Genomic DNA, 13649 nt, shown 5'->3' on the forward strand with positions numbered 1-13649 from the left:
AACATGTAAAACTAACCACCAAGCAGCATCGCCATCTTAAAGCTCCATTCAGAGCAGATTTGAAAAAGCAAACTTTACTCCATTGCTGTGGCGAAAACCAGAAGGGACTGAACATACTGTGGACCTACTGTGGGCAGGTGCACAAGCATAAGCTGTCTCTGCCCTTGCACGGACTGCTCGACACACCTCCGATAAGGCTGCTTGCATTTTTTCACCACCAAGTTATAAAAATGAAGAAGACAAGCCCGTCCTGTGTCTTAACTTTGTGGACATGGGTTACATAAGACCTACAGTAGATCCATGTTGCACCCAAAAATAATACAAGTAACAGTTATATTTTAGTGCAGATAGAATTATCAAGAAGTCATATTGAAAAAAATCCAAATAAAACCTGATAAAAGCCCAAGACTGTCACTGTCACTCTGGCTGATGTAAATACTGTCAACCAGCATGTTCTTAAATGTTGGACTTTCCCTTTAAATTTGAAGTAGATGAGCCTGTGTGGCGCTCTTCCCATTTGACGCATGAGCTAAATTGACCTCTTCACAAATGCTACACTCACAGTTAATCCAGATGAACTGAAACACTTAATGAATTTGCAGCACACTAACTTCAACACCATATGTATCTGATCTGACAAACTACAGTCCTGCACTTTCCTGCATTAACGTCCGGCACTGACATTCAAGCGTATTCAAGACAGTAATAAATGCTGCTTCAGCAAATGTTGGTGCATTTTTTTTAATTCAACTTCAGTTTAGATAAAGGCACAACTGAAAGTCATGTGACTTAAAATGTACACATTTGTGTGTATATAGTATACATATAGAGTACTTTAAAACAGCACTTTCTTAACCGGTAGTACCCACATTTAGACTAATGAGCTGCAGCATTCTGTAGTAATTAATCATTTAGCAACCAAACTGGGTTTTATGTGACAATTAAGTAGGAACATGTGATTGTCCACAGGTCACACTATTGAGCCGTATAAAAGCAGAATCCAAATAAAAACATCTGTGATCTGTGTAGTTCTGTATGTTTAAAAGAGGGGAAGCACCATTACAGTCATAACAGTGACATAAGGCAGAGTGTAATAGCACCATATCTTTTGACCTTCCCCCTATATCGAAACTAAATTATTGGAGAATAATTTAATTTGAATGTTATTGTCAAAGTTTTATTATACTCCAATGATGTAGTAGTTCACCTCCATAAAATTAGGGAAGTAAAAGATGTTCTAAAAACCCCACTGTGCATTACTTTCTCAGCACCAAACAGCAGACAGACAAAGTGAGAGACTCGCTGGTGAACACAGTGAAGCATTTAGCAGCTGAAAAGACCAAAACAAAGCTAAACGTATCGAGTGAATATTGGACTTACTACGCCACAAACACAACTCTGAAAGAATTATGTTTCACTTTCACCGTTATTGTTCACAGGTGTGAAAGGAAGGAAGGGTTTGAACTTCTCTCTCAAGCTCTAATAAGCTTTTTTTTTTATTGTGCCAATAGTAAAGACACACTTAATTAAACTGGGATCCACTTGATCTTCATCATCACCTTATAACCACAGCAGAAGTCTTTTCTGAGAAGTTTGCACTTTTTCATTGGTTTCACACATTTTACACGTGCTACTTCAAAACAGTTAACGCAGTTCTCATAGAAAGACCCAACACGCTATTGGATTATCTGTGTTAAACAAAAGGAAAAACATAAGTTTACAGCAGATAGAAAAATTCTTATGAATCTCTTACGCACTTGTGCATAACTCTTAAATCACCAATCAGTCACACCTCTGTGTTCTGAGTATTTCTGAGTTTGGGTGAACTTCTTCATTGGTTCTTTGGTGAAGAAAGAATGCAGTACGTACGCTGCACCATTATAAATGTCCAAATATGTCTCGTCCAGGTGCTTACTGCAGGTCTCTTTTTTATTTTAAAGTATTTTAACAGAAAAGGTGCAGTATTATCTCTATTAAAAGTTGAAGAAGAGAATAAAATGCTGTGATATGCTTGCTTGCCTTTTTTTACCACATACTACAACTATAGAAAGTATCAAATGGCACAGGCATATGGCACAAGTTGAGGTTGAACCCGTTCATATTGGTAGCTATATTTAGTTTTTCCATTGTTTATTGATTGATTGAAAGAATATATTCATTTGACAACACGTTGTGTTGTTTGATGGAATTATTTTGCTTTTGTTGCATATTTTGCAAACACAATTTCAGTTTAGGCCTGTGTGTGGGCTGTTTTGAAAATGTTCATTCTAGATAGACAAGCAAATGAGAAAAACTGTACAAGGAGAGAAATGTTTACGCCCTTACTCCCATTTTGTAGAAGATCAGTCGGCATGCGGTTTGATACAGACAAGAGGAGGCTTTAACGGTAGGATTATCGTACACCCTTCGAGTTTAGCCCCTCCGAACAAGTACAAACACTTTAGACGTGGCCGGACAACTCTTTATATCATCTAGTTTCCTTCAAGCACAGTGAACCCAGTGACCTTCTAAGCGACAGTAAATAAAAAGATCCTCGGATCCACCATTGAATCAAGAAGCAAAAAGCTGATGCTACACTTCTTGTTTGAATAAACATTATAAAACTCACATACTTGAATTGTAATGAATAACAACACTTGTTTTGACCTGCCCTCTTTTCTGTTATATGAATTACATGATTGTACATAATACATGTCATGCTCCATCATGTGTCTGCATTTCTATAAAAGCCTAAAAAAACACATCATTCATTATGTGCGTAGCTCATTCCAGCGTATCCAAGGGATACCGCCGACAATGCATAATCATATTAATGGAAACAGTATCAACACTTCACCCAGGTAATGATATAGACTGCTACTTTTGCTAACGCTTTTGGCTAGAGCAAGGTCAGTGCCCGACGCCTCTAACAGATTGTGTCTGACGCTCAATCTGGGTCTTATAGGTTAATAATAGAGAAAACAGATGTCGTAGAGGAATCTCCCATACACACCACACTCAGTTAAGATCAGGGCAGGGTAACGAGGAAGGCTTTGAGTATGACTGACGTCATTGTGATCCTCATCAAAACCCCCGGTGGACAACTCATTTGTCGTTGAAGCAATAAGAGGACCGCCATCCTGAAAACTCTTCCACTCAGAGGATTTGAGGAAGATTAGACGATTCTCAGGAGTAACTCCTTTGTTGCCCTTGTGAATTAACTGTTAAGTGTGTTTTCCTTTGTTTTCATTCATTTATAATACTTGTTTCTTTCCGTTGAGCATTTCTTTCACATATTAGTTTATTTAGTAATTTATGCTGAGTAAAATCTCACAAAGTTAAATAATACAGAAAGCTGTTATGCAGTTCCACCCGGAGCAAGTTTCTGCAGTAGCCCGAGCCATATCTGTATGAGATCCAGGTATTGATCAAATGTGTTTATAAGGTGATTGTAGCCTAAATTTAACAGAAGAATTGCAGCCCACAACAGTACGTGACTACCAAAATACCTCACTGACCTGAATTCAAGTTAGTGTTTCTATTATTTTGTCTGGTGGGCATACACTAGACATTGGACGATAATGACAATTTCAAGGACATGTTTATTCTGGCCAAAATATATGCCATTCACAATATTATCCAGATAATCATCAAAATATGCTTAAAACTTCTAAAACATACTGAAATACCACTACCTTACATTTAGTTAATAAACAAATATATCTATTGCATCACAGATAGGACACATGTAAGTCTGTTCTTTCTTAAATGATCATTTAAAATGTGTTTTCTAAATCAGGCTCTATGTTCCACTTCTCTACCATGATAGGGAGCTAGACAGCCACTCACGTGTCACTCACAGTCATGATATTCATGATGGTAATGCGACAATCCTTAGCATACACTTCATATAATGGCTGTGTTTTGAAAGCCTTGTAAATGTCCAATAGCATAAAAAACACTTTGTAACTAACGTTACAGCATGGTTAAATCAGTATTAAACCAAAACTTTAACACAACTTTGATACAACGTGTGGCTGACGTTGAACGAGTGAGATTTTTCGACATCACTCACTGCTACTACTTAATTTAAAACTTTAGGATGTCCGCAACAAATCTAAGTCATCACTGGATCGTGGATTTATATGCAGTTATAAATGGAGAGAGAGGGCAACCATAGATGGGACATTGGGACTCACTACTTGGAAGCAAAGAATAGTGATACTGGACCAAAGGGGCTACTGGAGATGTGAAATTTGACACCGCAGTAATCAATATTATTTTGTTGAAAGGCCCACAAGCTCTATTCTAATCAACTCTGTTTCCAGCAGCAGTCCACATCAGTTTACTTACAAACAGCATTGATAAAACCCACTGTGCACTACCTGGCCAGCACTAACACTACAGAGAGAGAATACAAGCAACTAGCTGGTTAATGTAACAAAGCTAAAGAGCCACATATTTGTCTCAGGAGTTGATGGAGACCGAAGCAGAGCGAAGGGAAAGTGAATATTGGACACAAAATTCACCAGAAATATAACTTCCGATGAATGCTAATATCCCACTGTGTCTGCTGGATATATAGGTAAATAGGCAAGTTTTTGCTATCACTTCAGCTACTAACAACTTTGTAACGTGATATGTCAGACATGTGTTGTGGAAATATTCTGCCATCAAGTGGCTAAAATATATCTGGTAATGGAATTTAACAAGCAGATCCCTTCCACGTGTGTGTTGTGTTGTTCTTATGTTCATGTCCTCTAAACTGTCTGACCTTGACTACATTGACTTGTGTGTGTGCAAAGTTTGTCACTTGACAGATGTTTTCACATTCCTGAATTTAAGAGGGAGATGTCTGTGCACTTCCCTAAAATCTGAGATTCAAACTACCTGGGTAAACTAGATCAGGTACGTCACAAACTGGAAACAGCCAATCGGTGTCTAATGCGCAAATACGACACATATTGACCAGGAAACGGTTTTTAACATAACACCGGACAGAAACTGAAACCTGAAACGAGACAGGGTTGAAATGCTAGTGTACTTTAATGGAAACTCGATTAGTATTAACTGTGTCCAAGAACAACCATAACATTGTCAACTATCAAAGGTATGGGAAATATGTTTTGAATGTGCAGAGTGACAACATTTCATAAAATGAAATTATGACGTTGCTTACTCTGCAGAAGCCATGAAAGTTCAATTAATATGCTCAAGAAATGTTGCTGCAGAGCACAGTGTCGCTTTGAAGAACTACAGTATGTATACAAAGTGAAGCCAAATGTTCTACTAGTGTGGTGTATAACAAGAACTACAAACCCCCAGTGCATTATATTCCCTAAATTCAATTCAATAGATCAAAAATAAACAGATGAATAACTTGTGAATGTTTTGGAGCTTGTATTGTCTACACAAGCTTGCAATTGTGTATTTCTCTTCGCTACCTTGCATTGCCCTAAGCAGTCACCAAAAATGTTTCACATCACCCCTCACGCTCATGCCATGTCAGTCTGGTAGAACAAGAGAAACAAACAATACTGCCTCATTATTGAGAAAAAAGACCCTCCCCTGCTTTCCCAAAAAGGTCAGACTAACCTATCTTCGGTCAAAAGAAAAGTTACAACACCCTCCCTGTTTTCTGACCTCCCCTTTAAACACAATAGTTTCCGTGTAGTCCTTTTGCCATGCGGCACAGATGGTACAAATACTGCACATCCTGATCATTTATGCTTTAAGATTGCCAATGTGTATTTTCAAAAACAAATAATAATAATAATAATAATAATAATAATAATAATAATAATAATAATAATTAATAAGAACTGAATATATTAGCCGGGTATATCTTACTTTTACTTTGGAAAAAGCTAGAGATTCATACATTTAAAAAAAGGAAAGTTACAACCCAATCCATCTCTCTTTTTTTTATTATCTCAATTTCCACAAAAAGTTTAAATCCTGACTCAATTAATCAAATCTTAGTTTTAAAATCCATTCACGAAATCTGCCAGGCTAATATTGAATGTTTTGTAACAATACTTATGTCATGCTTCCAACAAATAATCCAGTACCCACAATGCTTTGCAAGGCATTCAGGGAACATAGTGAGCATCTATCTTCACACTGTTGCCTGCACATTGCTGGCAGCACATTTGTACCTAATATTAGTTCTCTCTCCTCTTGGATTATATCTCTGTCCCCTGCCTGTGTGAATCTTACAGACTTCACTTAATAGCTCCGACAAAGCATTGAATACATATGTTTATATATTTTATAACATACAGTCCTAAGCATATTCCTGTGGGGTTCGTGTGTGCCACTCACAAGTGACTACTTTATTTTTTCTGTAATGCCTCATTATATTCCCTCTGGGACTTAAAGTGGTCTGATGGTACACACAGATACTCAGTGCTGAGTTTATAGCGACCTTATTGCACTTAATGGTATTTGTTTTAATCTCCCGAGGCATCATCATAACATTCTTACAGGCCCTTAACGCTGTGCTGGGTCTGCGCTGCTCAATAGTGAGTTTTCTGTGACCTTATCGCACTTTATGGCATTTTTTATGTCCCGTAACAGCCTCTCACTGTTCGACTGGTTTAAGTGGTCTAAAAACGGACAGTCTGACATCTCAAACACAACACCGGGATATTATGGCCCTTACGTAACGCAATTTACGGAATACCCCACGGGCCAATTAAACGGATAACGATATTTTGTAACAATTTGAGTAATCTGCTCGCCTTGCATAACAGCAGGGCCTGGATGCGCTAAGAGGACAGATGCGCAGGCTGGCATATTGGTAATGGATTGTAAACACGGGCTGCCTATAGGCCTCGGCTGCCTCAGATATTATTCTGATGGAGAAGAGCCACCTTCTCTCCCCGCCACCTGCAGAATGCGCAAGTCTATAACAGCCCACTGCAGCCCCGTAGCCTCTTGATTTATTGCACTGCACAAAACACATAGCAGTGGGCTTTAGCAGAAATATTTGCATATTTATGCAATGGTAGCACCAACAGCAGAAAAGCAGTATGTCGTTGAAAAGGCACTGGAAAATATGCATAGTGGCCTAGAAATAAATAACAGACGGTGACAGCCCCCCGTATTGATTTAGATGAAGACGCACAGCAGAAATTCAGTGATTCCGCTCAAATGGTGCTTACCTCCAGCGTTCGTATCTCTTTTTGTGTCAAGTCGTTGGATGTGGCACATTTGGTCCGTAAACCCTCCAAACTAGAAATGCTTATGTCTATCATATTTTGCACCAACTCGCACTGCTGCAAGGCTTTCTGCAAACTAAGATGCTGCTCCTCGCTTTTTGTCATCTCCTCGTTCATAGTTTTGCGAGCAGTGGTCGTTATTTTCCCTTTGCGCTTTAAAAATAAAAACAAAAAACAAAAAAATAATTCAGAAAAGAAACGTGGTGAAGCCCACGGAACAGAGCAACCTGCTGCAAAACGCCATGAAACGAGATGTTGTAGGTTTACAGACGGGGTTTGAGCCGTGAGAGAGTCGACTCCATTGCAACAACAGTCCTCGTAGTTCCCGCTGTTTCATCAAGGTGTCTCTGGTTGTAGGCTAAATCAAACACAATATGGAGATACCGAGCGGGACTACACGGTTTGCCACAGCATCCATTGGGTGCCCCTTCGTTTCAAATGGATGTTTTAAAAAAAGCGAAGCAGTTCAGCGCATCATAAGCAGACGTATCTGTGGGGAAAGCCTGGTGGTTTTAAAGGTGCTGATGTGTGGATTGGATGCAGGTACTCCCTGTCTCCCTTGGCAGCAGCTGCATCCCGGTTCGCTCCCACCACACCGACATGTTTCCTGTCAATCAAACCCACAGCAACAGCATCGCATCGCCCAGGCACCGCCGTGAGGGGCCGCTCTCGCGAGATTAGCGCCAAGTGCGGTGGATTCACTGCTTCAACAGCCAGTCTCCAGGCCTGTATGAGGAGCAAAAATACACTTTTCACATGTTTGGAGGAAAGATGGGGGTGGGGGGGAGAACTCTGTACGATTGTCATCATTTTACTGTACACACATTTAGATGTGCACACTCCCATACAGGACACCTACACACATACATAGCCTACACTCGCCTGCAGCACTGTTTCTGTAGATATGTATGTTTCTGTAAATATTTTTTTCTCATGACTTAACAGTGATTTTATGATACTTTATGATACACAATATAGAAAATTGGAAAGTCTCATCATATTTGGATTCATTTTTTTAATACATTATTTTGCCTGTGTGTGACTGACTATGTCTTATCTCTGTTCTTCTTTTGTACTCAGGTCTCTCTAAGTAAGGCACCTTGATCTCAATGAGACTGCCTTATTAAAAGAAAGATTGAATAATTAAAGCCCGACATTATCAAAACCAAGAATTACTTAATTTACAGTAATTAAATTACAATTACATTGAAAATAATATGCATGACATTTTAATTAATAGGCAAAACACCTATGATATTTAATTATCATGCTTAATTAAAATGTTCCATCTCCTTATTAGGCATTTGGTCCCATGATCAATATGAGGGGTATAAGAAGATTCAAGACATAATAAATAAAATAAAAAATATATATAGACATCAGCCAGCATTGGGTCCAGCCCATCTGAAACACTGGCTGGGAGAGAGAGAAAGATAGAACATATATTAAGGTTTAGAGAGTCAGCTGACTCTTGGTTTAATGTTTTAAACTTGAAAAGCAAACTATTATTGTTCCAGAATTGCATTAATTGAATTGCACAAGTTGACCTAAATATGTGCATGAATTGTATATGCATTTTAAAACTAGAAATGTGTGGCATTTTATATCTCAGACACTTTGTTTTACAGTGGGCACTTATGTCACTCAGACCCCGCCCACATGTGCCCGCAAAGTGTTCCGATTGGTTGTACGCCGTGACGTTTGACGCACGATTTTGTTGTGGAGCGCGCCAAACACGGCCACCAACATTATACGTAGAGTGGAAGTGCTGCTCAAAACTCTAAAAGTATTTCACCTAGCTTGGAGCTAAAGTCACAATAAACAGGACACATGACTTCTACAAGTAAAGTGCCGTTACAGGCCAGAAACTTACCGTGGTGAGTTGAAAGTCGTTTATCACAGATAGGTTGAAATAGTAAGTGCTAGCTAGCTAACCTACCAAACGTTACTACGGATTCATGATAGCAGCTTGTATGTAGATGTTTTTACATTTACAAATTACGTTATATATGACTCCTACTTATGAGACGAACCTTTCATAATGGATCCATGTGAGCGTCGCTTTCGGATACTAGCTAGTCAATGCATCTAGAATTGCCCTTTTGCCACTTGAACCAACTGCTTCACCGGAAATGTTGCAGCGTCCACTAAACAATTATAAAGTTGACATCTTATTTCATATATTGGTGCATAGTGCAAAATATAGCTGCCGAATTGAAATGTTATACCCAACAATTTGAAGTCATGAACAAGTAACAGCTTATTGCATATGTTCCTAAACCTTTAAGACTGATTCTTTAAAGTAGACAAACTCTTAATGAAGTTCGTTCTGTAGTTTAGACCAGTACACAGAGAAGTTATTGAGATATTTATTTTAAGTGAACTTGTGCTGTACTTATGGTAACTACTCCAATTGTTGCAAGCATTAGTTATTTAGCAATTAAAGTAATTATTATTGATTATTGGTGTATTGTCTTTTTGCTCGTGTTCCAGGGTTGAAAAATACAGACCACAGAAACTTGATGATCTCATCTCACACAAAGATATTCTAAGCACCAGTAAGTATGTGTACTGCCAGAATAATACATATATAATCCTCATTCCTGAAGCCGCAGTACAACAGGGTTCATTAGTAATCCTTTCTATTTATGCTGAAGTCTACTGCCCCAATTACTTTTATGTTTTATCACATTTATAGCTTGAGACAAAGTCATAACATAATTATTTAACTGTTGTGTGTAGATAACCTTCTCTGCTGTCTGACTGTTTTGCTTACTCTTGTCTTTTTTGTTTACTATAGTTGTACTGTAAAAAGTATTAATAATTAACAGTACGAATAAAAATCAATGTTTTAAATGAGTCGTACCTTTCAAAAGGACCATGTCATATCAAGACTTTAAATCTTCTTTCCCTGTTTTTTATCTCTTCAGTCAAGAAGTTTATCAGTGAAGACAAGCTTCCCCATCTCTTGTTCTATGGCCCACCTGGGACAGGCAAAACCTCCACTATCCTCGCCAGTGCCAGGCAGCTCTACAAGGACAAAGAGTTCACCTCCATGGTGTTGGAGGTACACAACTACTCATTACATGCTTTTACTTCTCTTTGCACCTGACATCTTCTGTCATTCAGGGGAGACCTTGAGGCTCTTTGATTTTTGACTCATTTTGTTTTGCAGCTAAACGCGTCAGATGACAGAGGTATTGATGTTGTACGAGGTCCTGTTCTAAGTTTTGCCAGCACCAGGACCATCTTCAAGTAAGACTAAAACTCTATCTACAACACTTCACACACGTCACGTCACATATCTTCTGTTCTATTCTTAAAGCTCTTTAATTTTCTCTTAAAGGGGAATAATTTAAACTGCTGTCTTTTTGTCCGCCCCTCTTGTCCTCCAGGAAGGGCTTCAAGTTGGTGATACTGGACGAGGCCGATGCCATGACCCAGGATGCCCAGAATGCATTGCGGCGAGGTAAGCCATCTGTTCGGCCGGGCATTGCCCACTGTGAGCCACACGGCTCACTGAGCAGCCAGACAATTTGGCTACTGGTAAATTACAGCAAATGTGCTTGTACACCCCACTATTCATTTTTAAATGCAATACACATTGGAAGATTGGGTTTTAACTATTGATTGGACACTTTGTCTTTATGAAAGTCATCTAACCTCAATTGGACATAAGTTTGTGTGATCCATTTGACATAAACATTTAGTGTATATGTAGTTTTTTGGTGAAGTGACATAGTGACATGCAGGAAGGTGTGCAAAAATGCATTTTATAGTGAGTTTTTTTATAGTGAGAGGAATTTGAGGAGACCAAGACATGTCAAAGCTGATAGTTTTGTATTTTTATATTTACTGAGTTGCATTGATTTCTAACTAGTCCCTCCTGCTCTCATCCCGCTCTCATCCCACTCTCCCTCTGTCTCAGTGATTGAGAAGTATACAGAAAACACTCGATTCTGTCTGATCTGCAACTACCTGTCCAAGATCATCCCAGCTCTGCAGTCTCGATGCACCAGGTTTCGCTTCGGCCCGCTGTCCCCGGACCAGATGATCCCTCGGCTGGAGTATGTGGTCCAGCAGGAGAGGTGAGCGTGTGCGTTTCTTCATCTACTGTTAAAACAATCTGAGGCAGAGGATATTCCAAGGTGCTGTTTAAAAAATAATAATAATAATCTTATCTGCGTTTATTCTGATATGTGAGAACTACTGTATAACCAAAAAGTTTACATTACATGTCATTTAGCAGACGCTCTTATCCAGAGCGACTTACAGTGAACTAACTACAGGGACAGTCTCCCTGGAGCAGCTCAGGGTTAAGTGCCTTGCTCAGGGGCACAATGGTGGCAGTCCCTTTAGTGCCCTTTTTGTTTCACAGGAAACATTTTATTTTACAGCACATAACATTTTTATTTACCGCACAAAACAAAAAGAAGCTGTTCATTATTTGCACAGATTTCAAACGGTGTTCTTGCTGTGACTGATGGTGAACATAGATATCAGTACTAATAGCGTGAATTAGAAGAAATCAATCAGTGATTCTTTTGACAATGTTTGCTTACGTTTCTTTATACAAAGCTATCACAGTTTGACTAATACATTTATCTAAAGCATTAATTTAAAGTTTGAATGTTTTTGTGGCAGTATTGACATAAATCCAGGTGGAATGAAAGCCATTGTGACCCTATCATCAGGCGATATGAGAAGATCGCTCAACATACTGCAGGTACGACCGAAAGCTCTTCTTCATTGTGCCTCGTGGTGGTGTGTCGCTGTTCTCTTATTCCTCTTGTGTTTTAAAACAGCTGAGAAACAAATGCATTACACTTGTTATTACATATCATTATCGCAGACAAGTAAAATGTATATTTTCATACTAACTGTATTCCACCTGTGTGATCTTAGAGCACCAGCATGGCGTACGGGAAGGTCACAGAGGACACAGTGTACACCTGCACAGGTCATCCCCTCCGCTCAGATATAGCCAACATCCTCGACTGGTCCCTCAACAAAGACTTCACCTCAGCGTACAAGCGTATCCTCCACTTTGATTGTTCTACAGTAAAGCATCCTGAAAGACAAAAGGCAGTCTATATTTATACAAGCCTTTTTTTCATCTTGTAAATTGTGAAACGGTGTGTGACGTATTCTGTACAATTCAGAAAACGCTAAACATCCTGAACACCATTTATTTTTTGCAGATTATAATACTTAGGTTAATAGAAGCTAAATGATAATCAAAGATTCCAGTGAATAACAACACATTTTCAAATGGCTGATGAGTGTAGCAAAATTAGACTTCAACATGTTCACAGATATTACACATGCTATACATGTTTTGCACAATTTAGTATGAAGTTTGGGGAGTTGATGGGCTAAAGACACCCACTAAAATAAGTTCAATGTATGTTCTTGCAAATCTTTAACATCTCATTCACAGAAATCCTTCAGCTGAAGACTTTGAAAGGTTTGGCCCTGCATGATATCCTCACAGAGATCCATCTGCTCATACACAGAGGTGAGACCACATGGCAACATTGTTAGAATGTTAACCAAAGTAAAATGAGAGTATTTATTGTAAGAGCGATTACTGGAGGAAGTTTTATTAGCAAAGGTTTAATATGACCCTGGGAAATAATGAGTTGCTTCTTTAGGGTCAGTATCTGTTGATTTATTATTTATTTCAGTATTTTTCTTTTTCTCCCGTTCCAGTGGATTTTCCTCCAGCTATACGGATTGGTCTGCTCATCAAATTGGCTGACATCGAGTAAGTGAGCTGTGGTTCCTCTGTTAGCTGATACTTTACATACAAGTAATCAAACAGTCGCTCGTTAATGACTCATACAGATGTTTGGAAATGTTGCTTTTGGACTTATTGTGCGTCGTCTCCTCAGACACAGGATCGCCTCAGGAACCAACGAGAAGATCCAGCTGAGCTCCATGGTCGCAGCTTTCCAGGCCGTGAGAGACTTTGTGGTCAGTGAGGCCTCCTAGATACAGGAACACGCTTTACCCCACAATACAACTCTGTCTCTTGAATGCAAACCACTGGTGGAGAGAAACACTTTTACCAATTCCTTGGTGACTACCAACACGGATCAGTACACTTTTCATGTTGAGAAATGGGTGGCATCACTTGAGTTTGCTTATTTAGAACGAAAACAGATGCCCTTAAGTGTCTACTGCATGATTGCCCACCACTGCTCCACTGAGTTGATGTTCAGCGAAGAAACAAATGCTTGCAGCCATCTGAGTCACTCACATCTGCATACAAACTGAGCAAAAATGGAAGGCAGTCATTTGTAATGCTAGTAACTAAAAAAAAAAAAAGTATCCTTTGGCCACTTAAAATGTGGACTTGGAAAACGGTAAATGTAGTCACTAGTGTAGGATCAACTTAACATCATGAGGTAAAAGATATTAAAGAAATGTGTCAAACATGCAATG

At 39.0% G+C, this 13649-nt stretch overlaps 2 protein-coding genes across 4 annotated transcripts in view; one reads left to right on the forward strand and one right to left on the reverse strand.

Annotated features, from left to right (window-relative positions):
- The window catches only part of ksr2 (kinase suppressor of ras 2), a 93111-nt gene extending 85295 nt beyond the window's left edge, over nt 1–7816 (reverse strand). For all 3 annotated transcript variants that reach the window (XM_029440320.1, XM_029440322.1, XM_029440319.1), the window contains exon 1: nt 7146–7816. In XM_029440320.1, the coding sequence (XP_029296180.1) occupies nt 7146–7319 (174 nt within the window). In that variant the 5' untranslated portion in view covers nt 7320–7816. The remainder of the gene's footprint in view (nt 1–7145) is intronic.
- Nucleotides 7817–8918: 1102 nt separating this feature from the next.
- rfc5 (replication factor C (activator 1) 5) lies at nt 8919–13553 on the forward strand. The gene is made up of 11 exons (XM_029439907.1): nt 8919–9079; nt 9696–9760; nt 10133–10269; nt 10378–10457; nt 10598–10671; nt 11131–11290; nt 11847–11928; nt 12108–12237; nt 12643–12720; nt 12915–12969; nt 13097–13553. Exons 1-11 carry the CDS (start codon nt 9033–9035, stop codon nt 13194–13196), a joined length of 1008 nt encoding a protein of 335 aa, XP_029295767.1. The 5' UTR covers nt 8919–9032; the 3' UTR covers nt 13197–13553.
- The last annotated feature ends 96 nt before the right edge of the window (nt 13554–13649 follow it).

Source organism: Cottoperca gobio, chromosome 9 (assembly GCF_900634415.1).
Source record: "Cottoperca gobio chromosome 9, fCotGob3.1, whole genome shotgun sequence".
In the NCBI taxonomy this organism is placed as follows: domain Eukaryota; kingdom Metazoa; phylum Chordata; class Actinopteri; order Perciformes; family Bovichtidae; genus Cottoperca; species Cottoperca gobio.

Coding starts and splice junctions, on each gene's coding strand:
- rfc5 (XM_029439907.1), top strand. CDS start 9,033: ATGACTTCTACAAGTAAAGTGCCGTTACAGGCCAGAAACTTACCGTG. Junction 9,080..9,695: donor CAGGCCAGAAACTTACCGTG/GTGAGTTGAAAG, acceptor CTCGTGTTCCAG/GGTTGAAAAATACAGACCAC. Junction 12,238..12,642: donor CTTCACCTCAGCGTACAAGC/GTATCCTCCACT, acceptor TCTCATTCACAG/AAATCCTTCAGCTGAAGACT.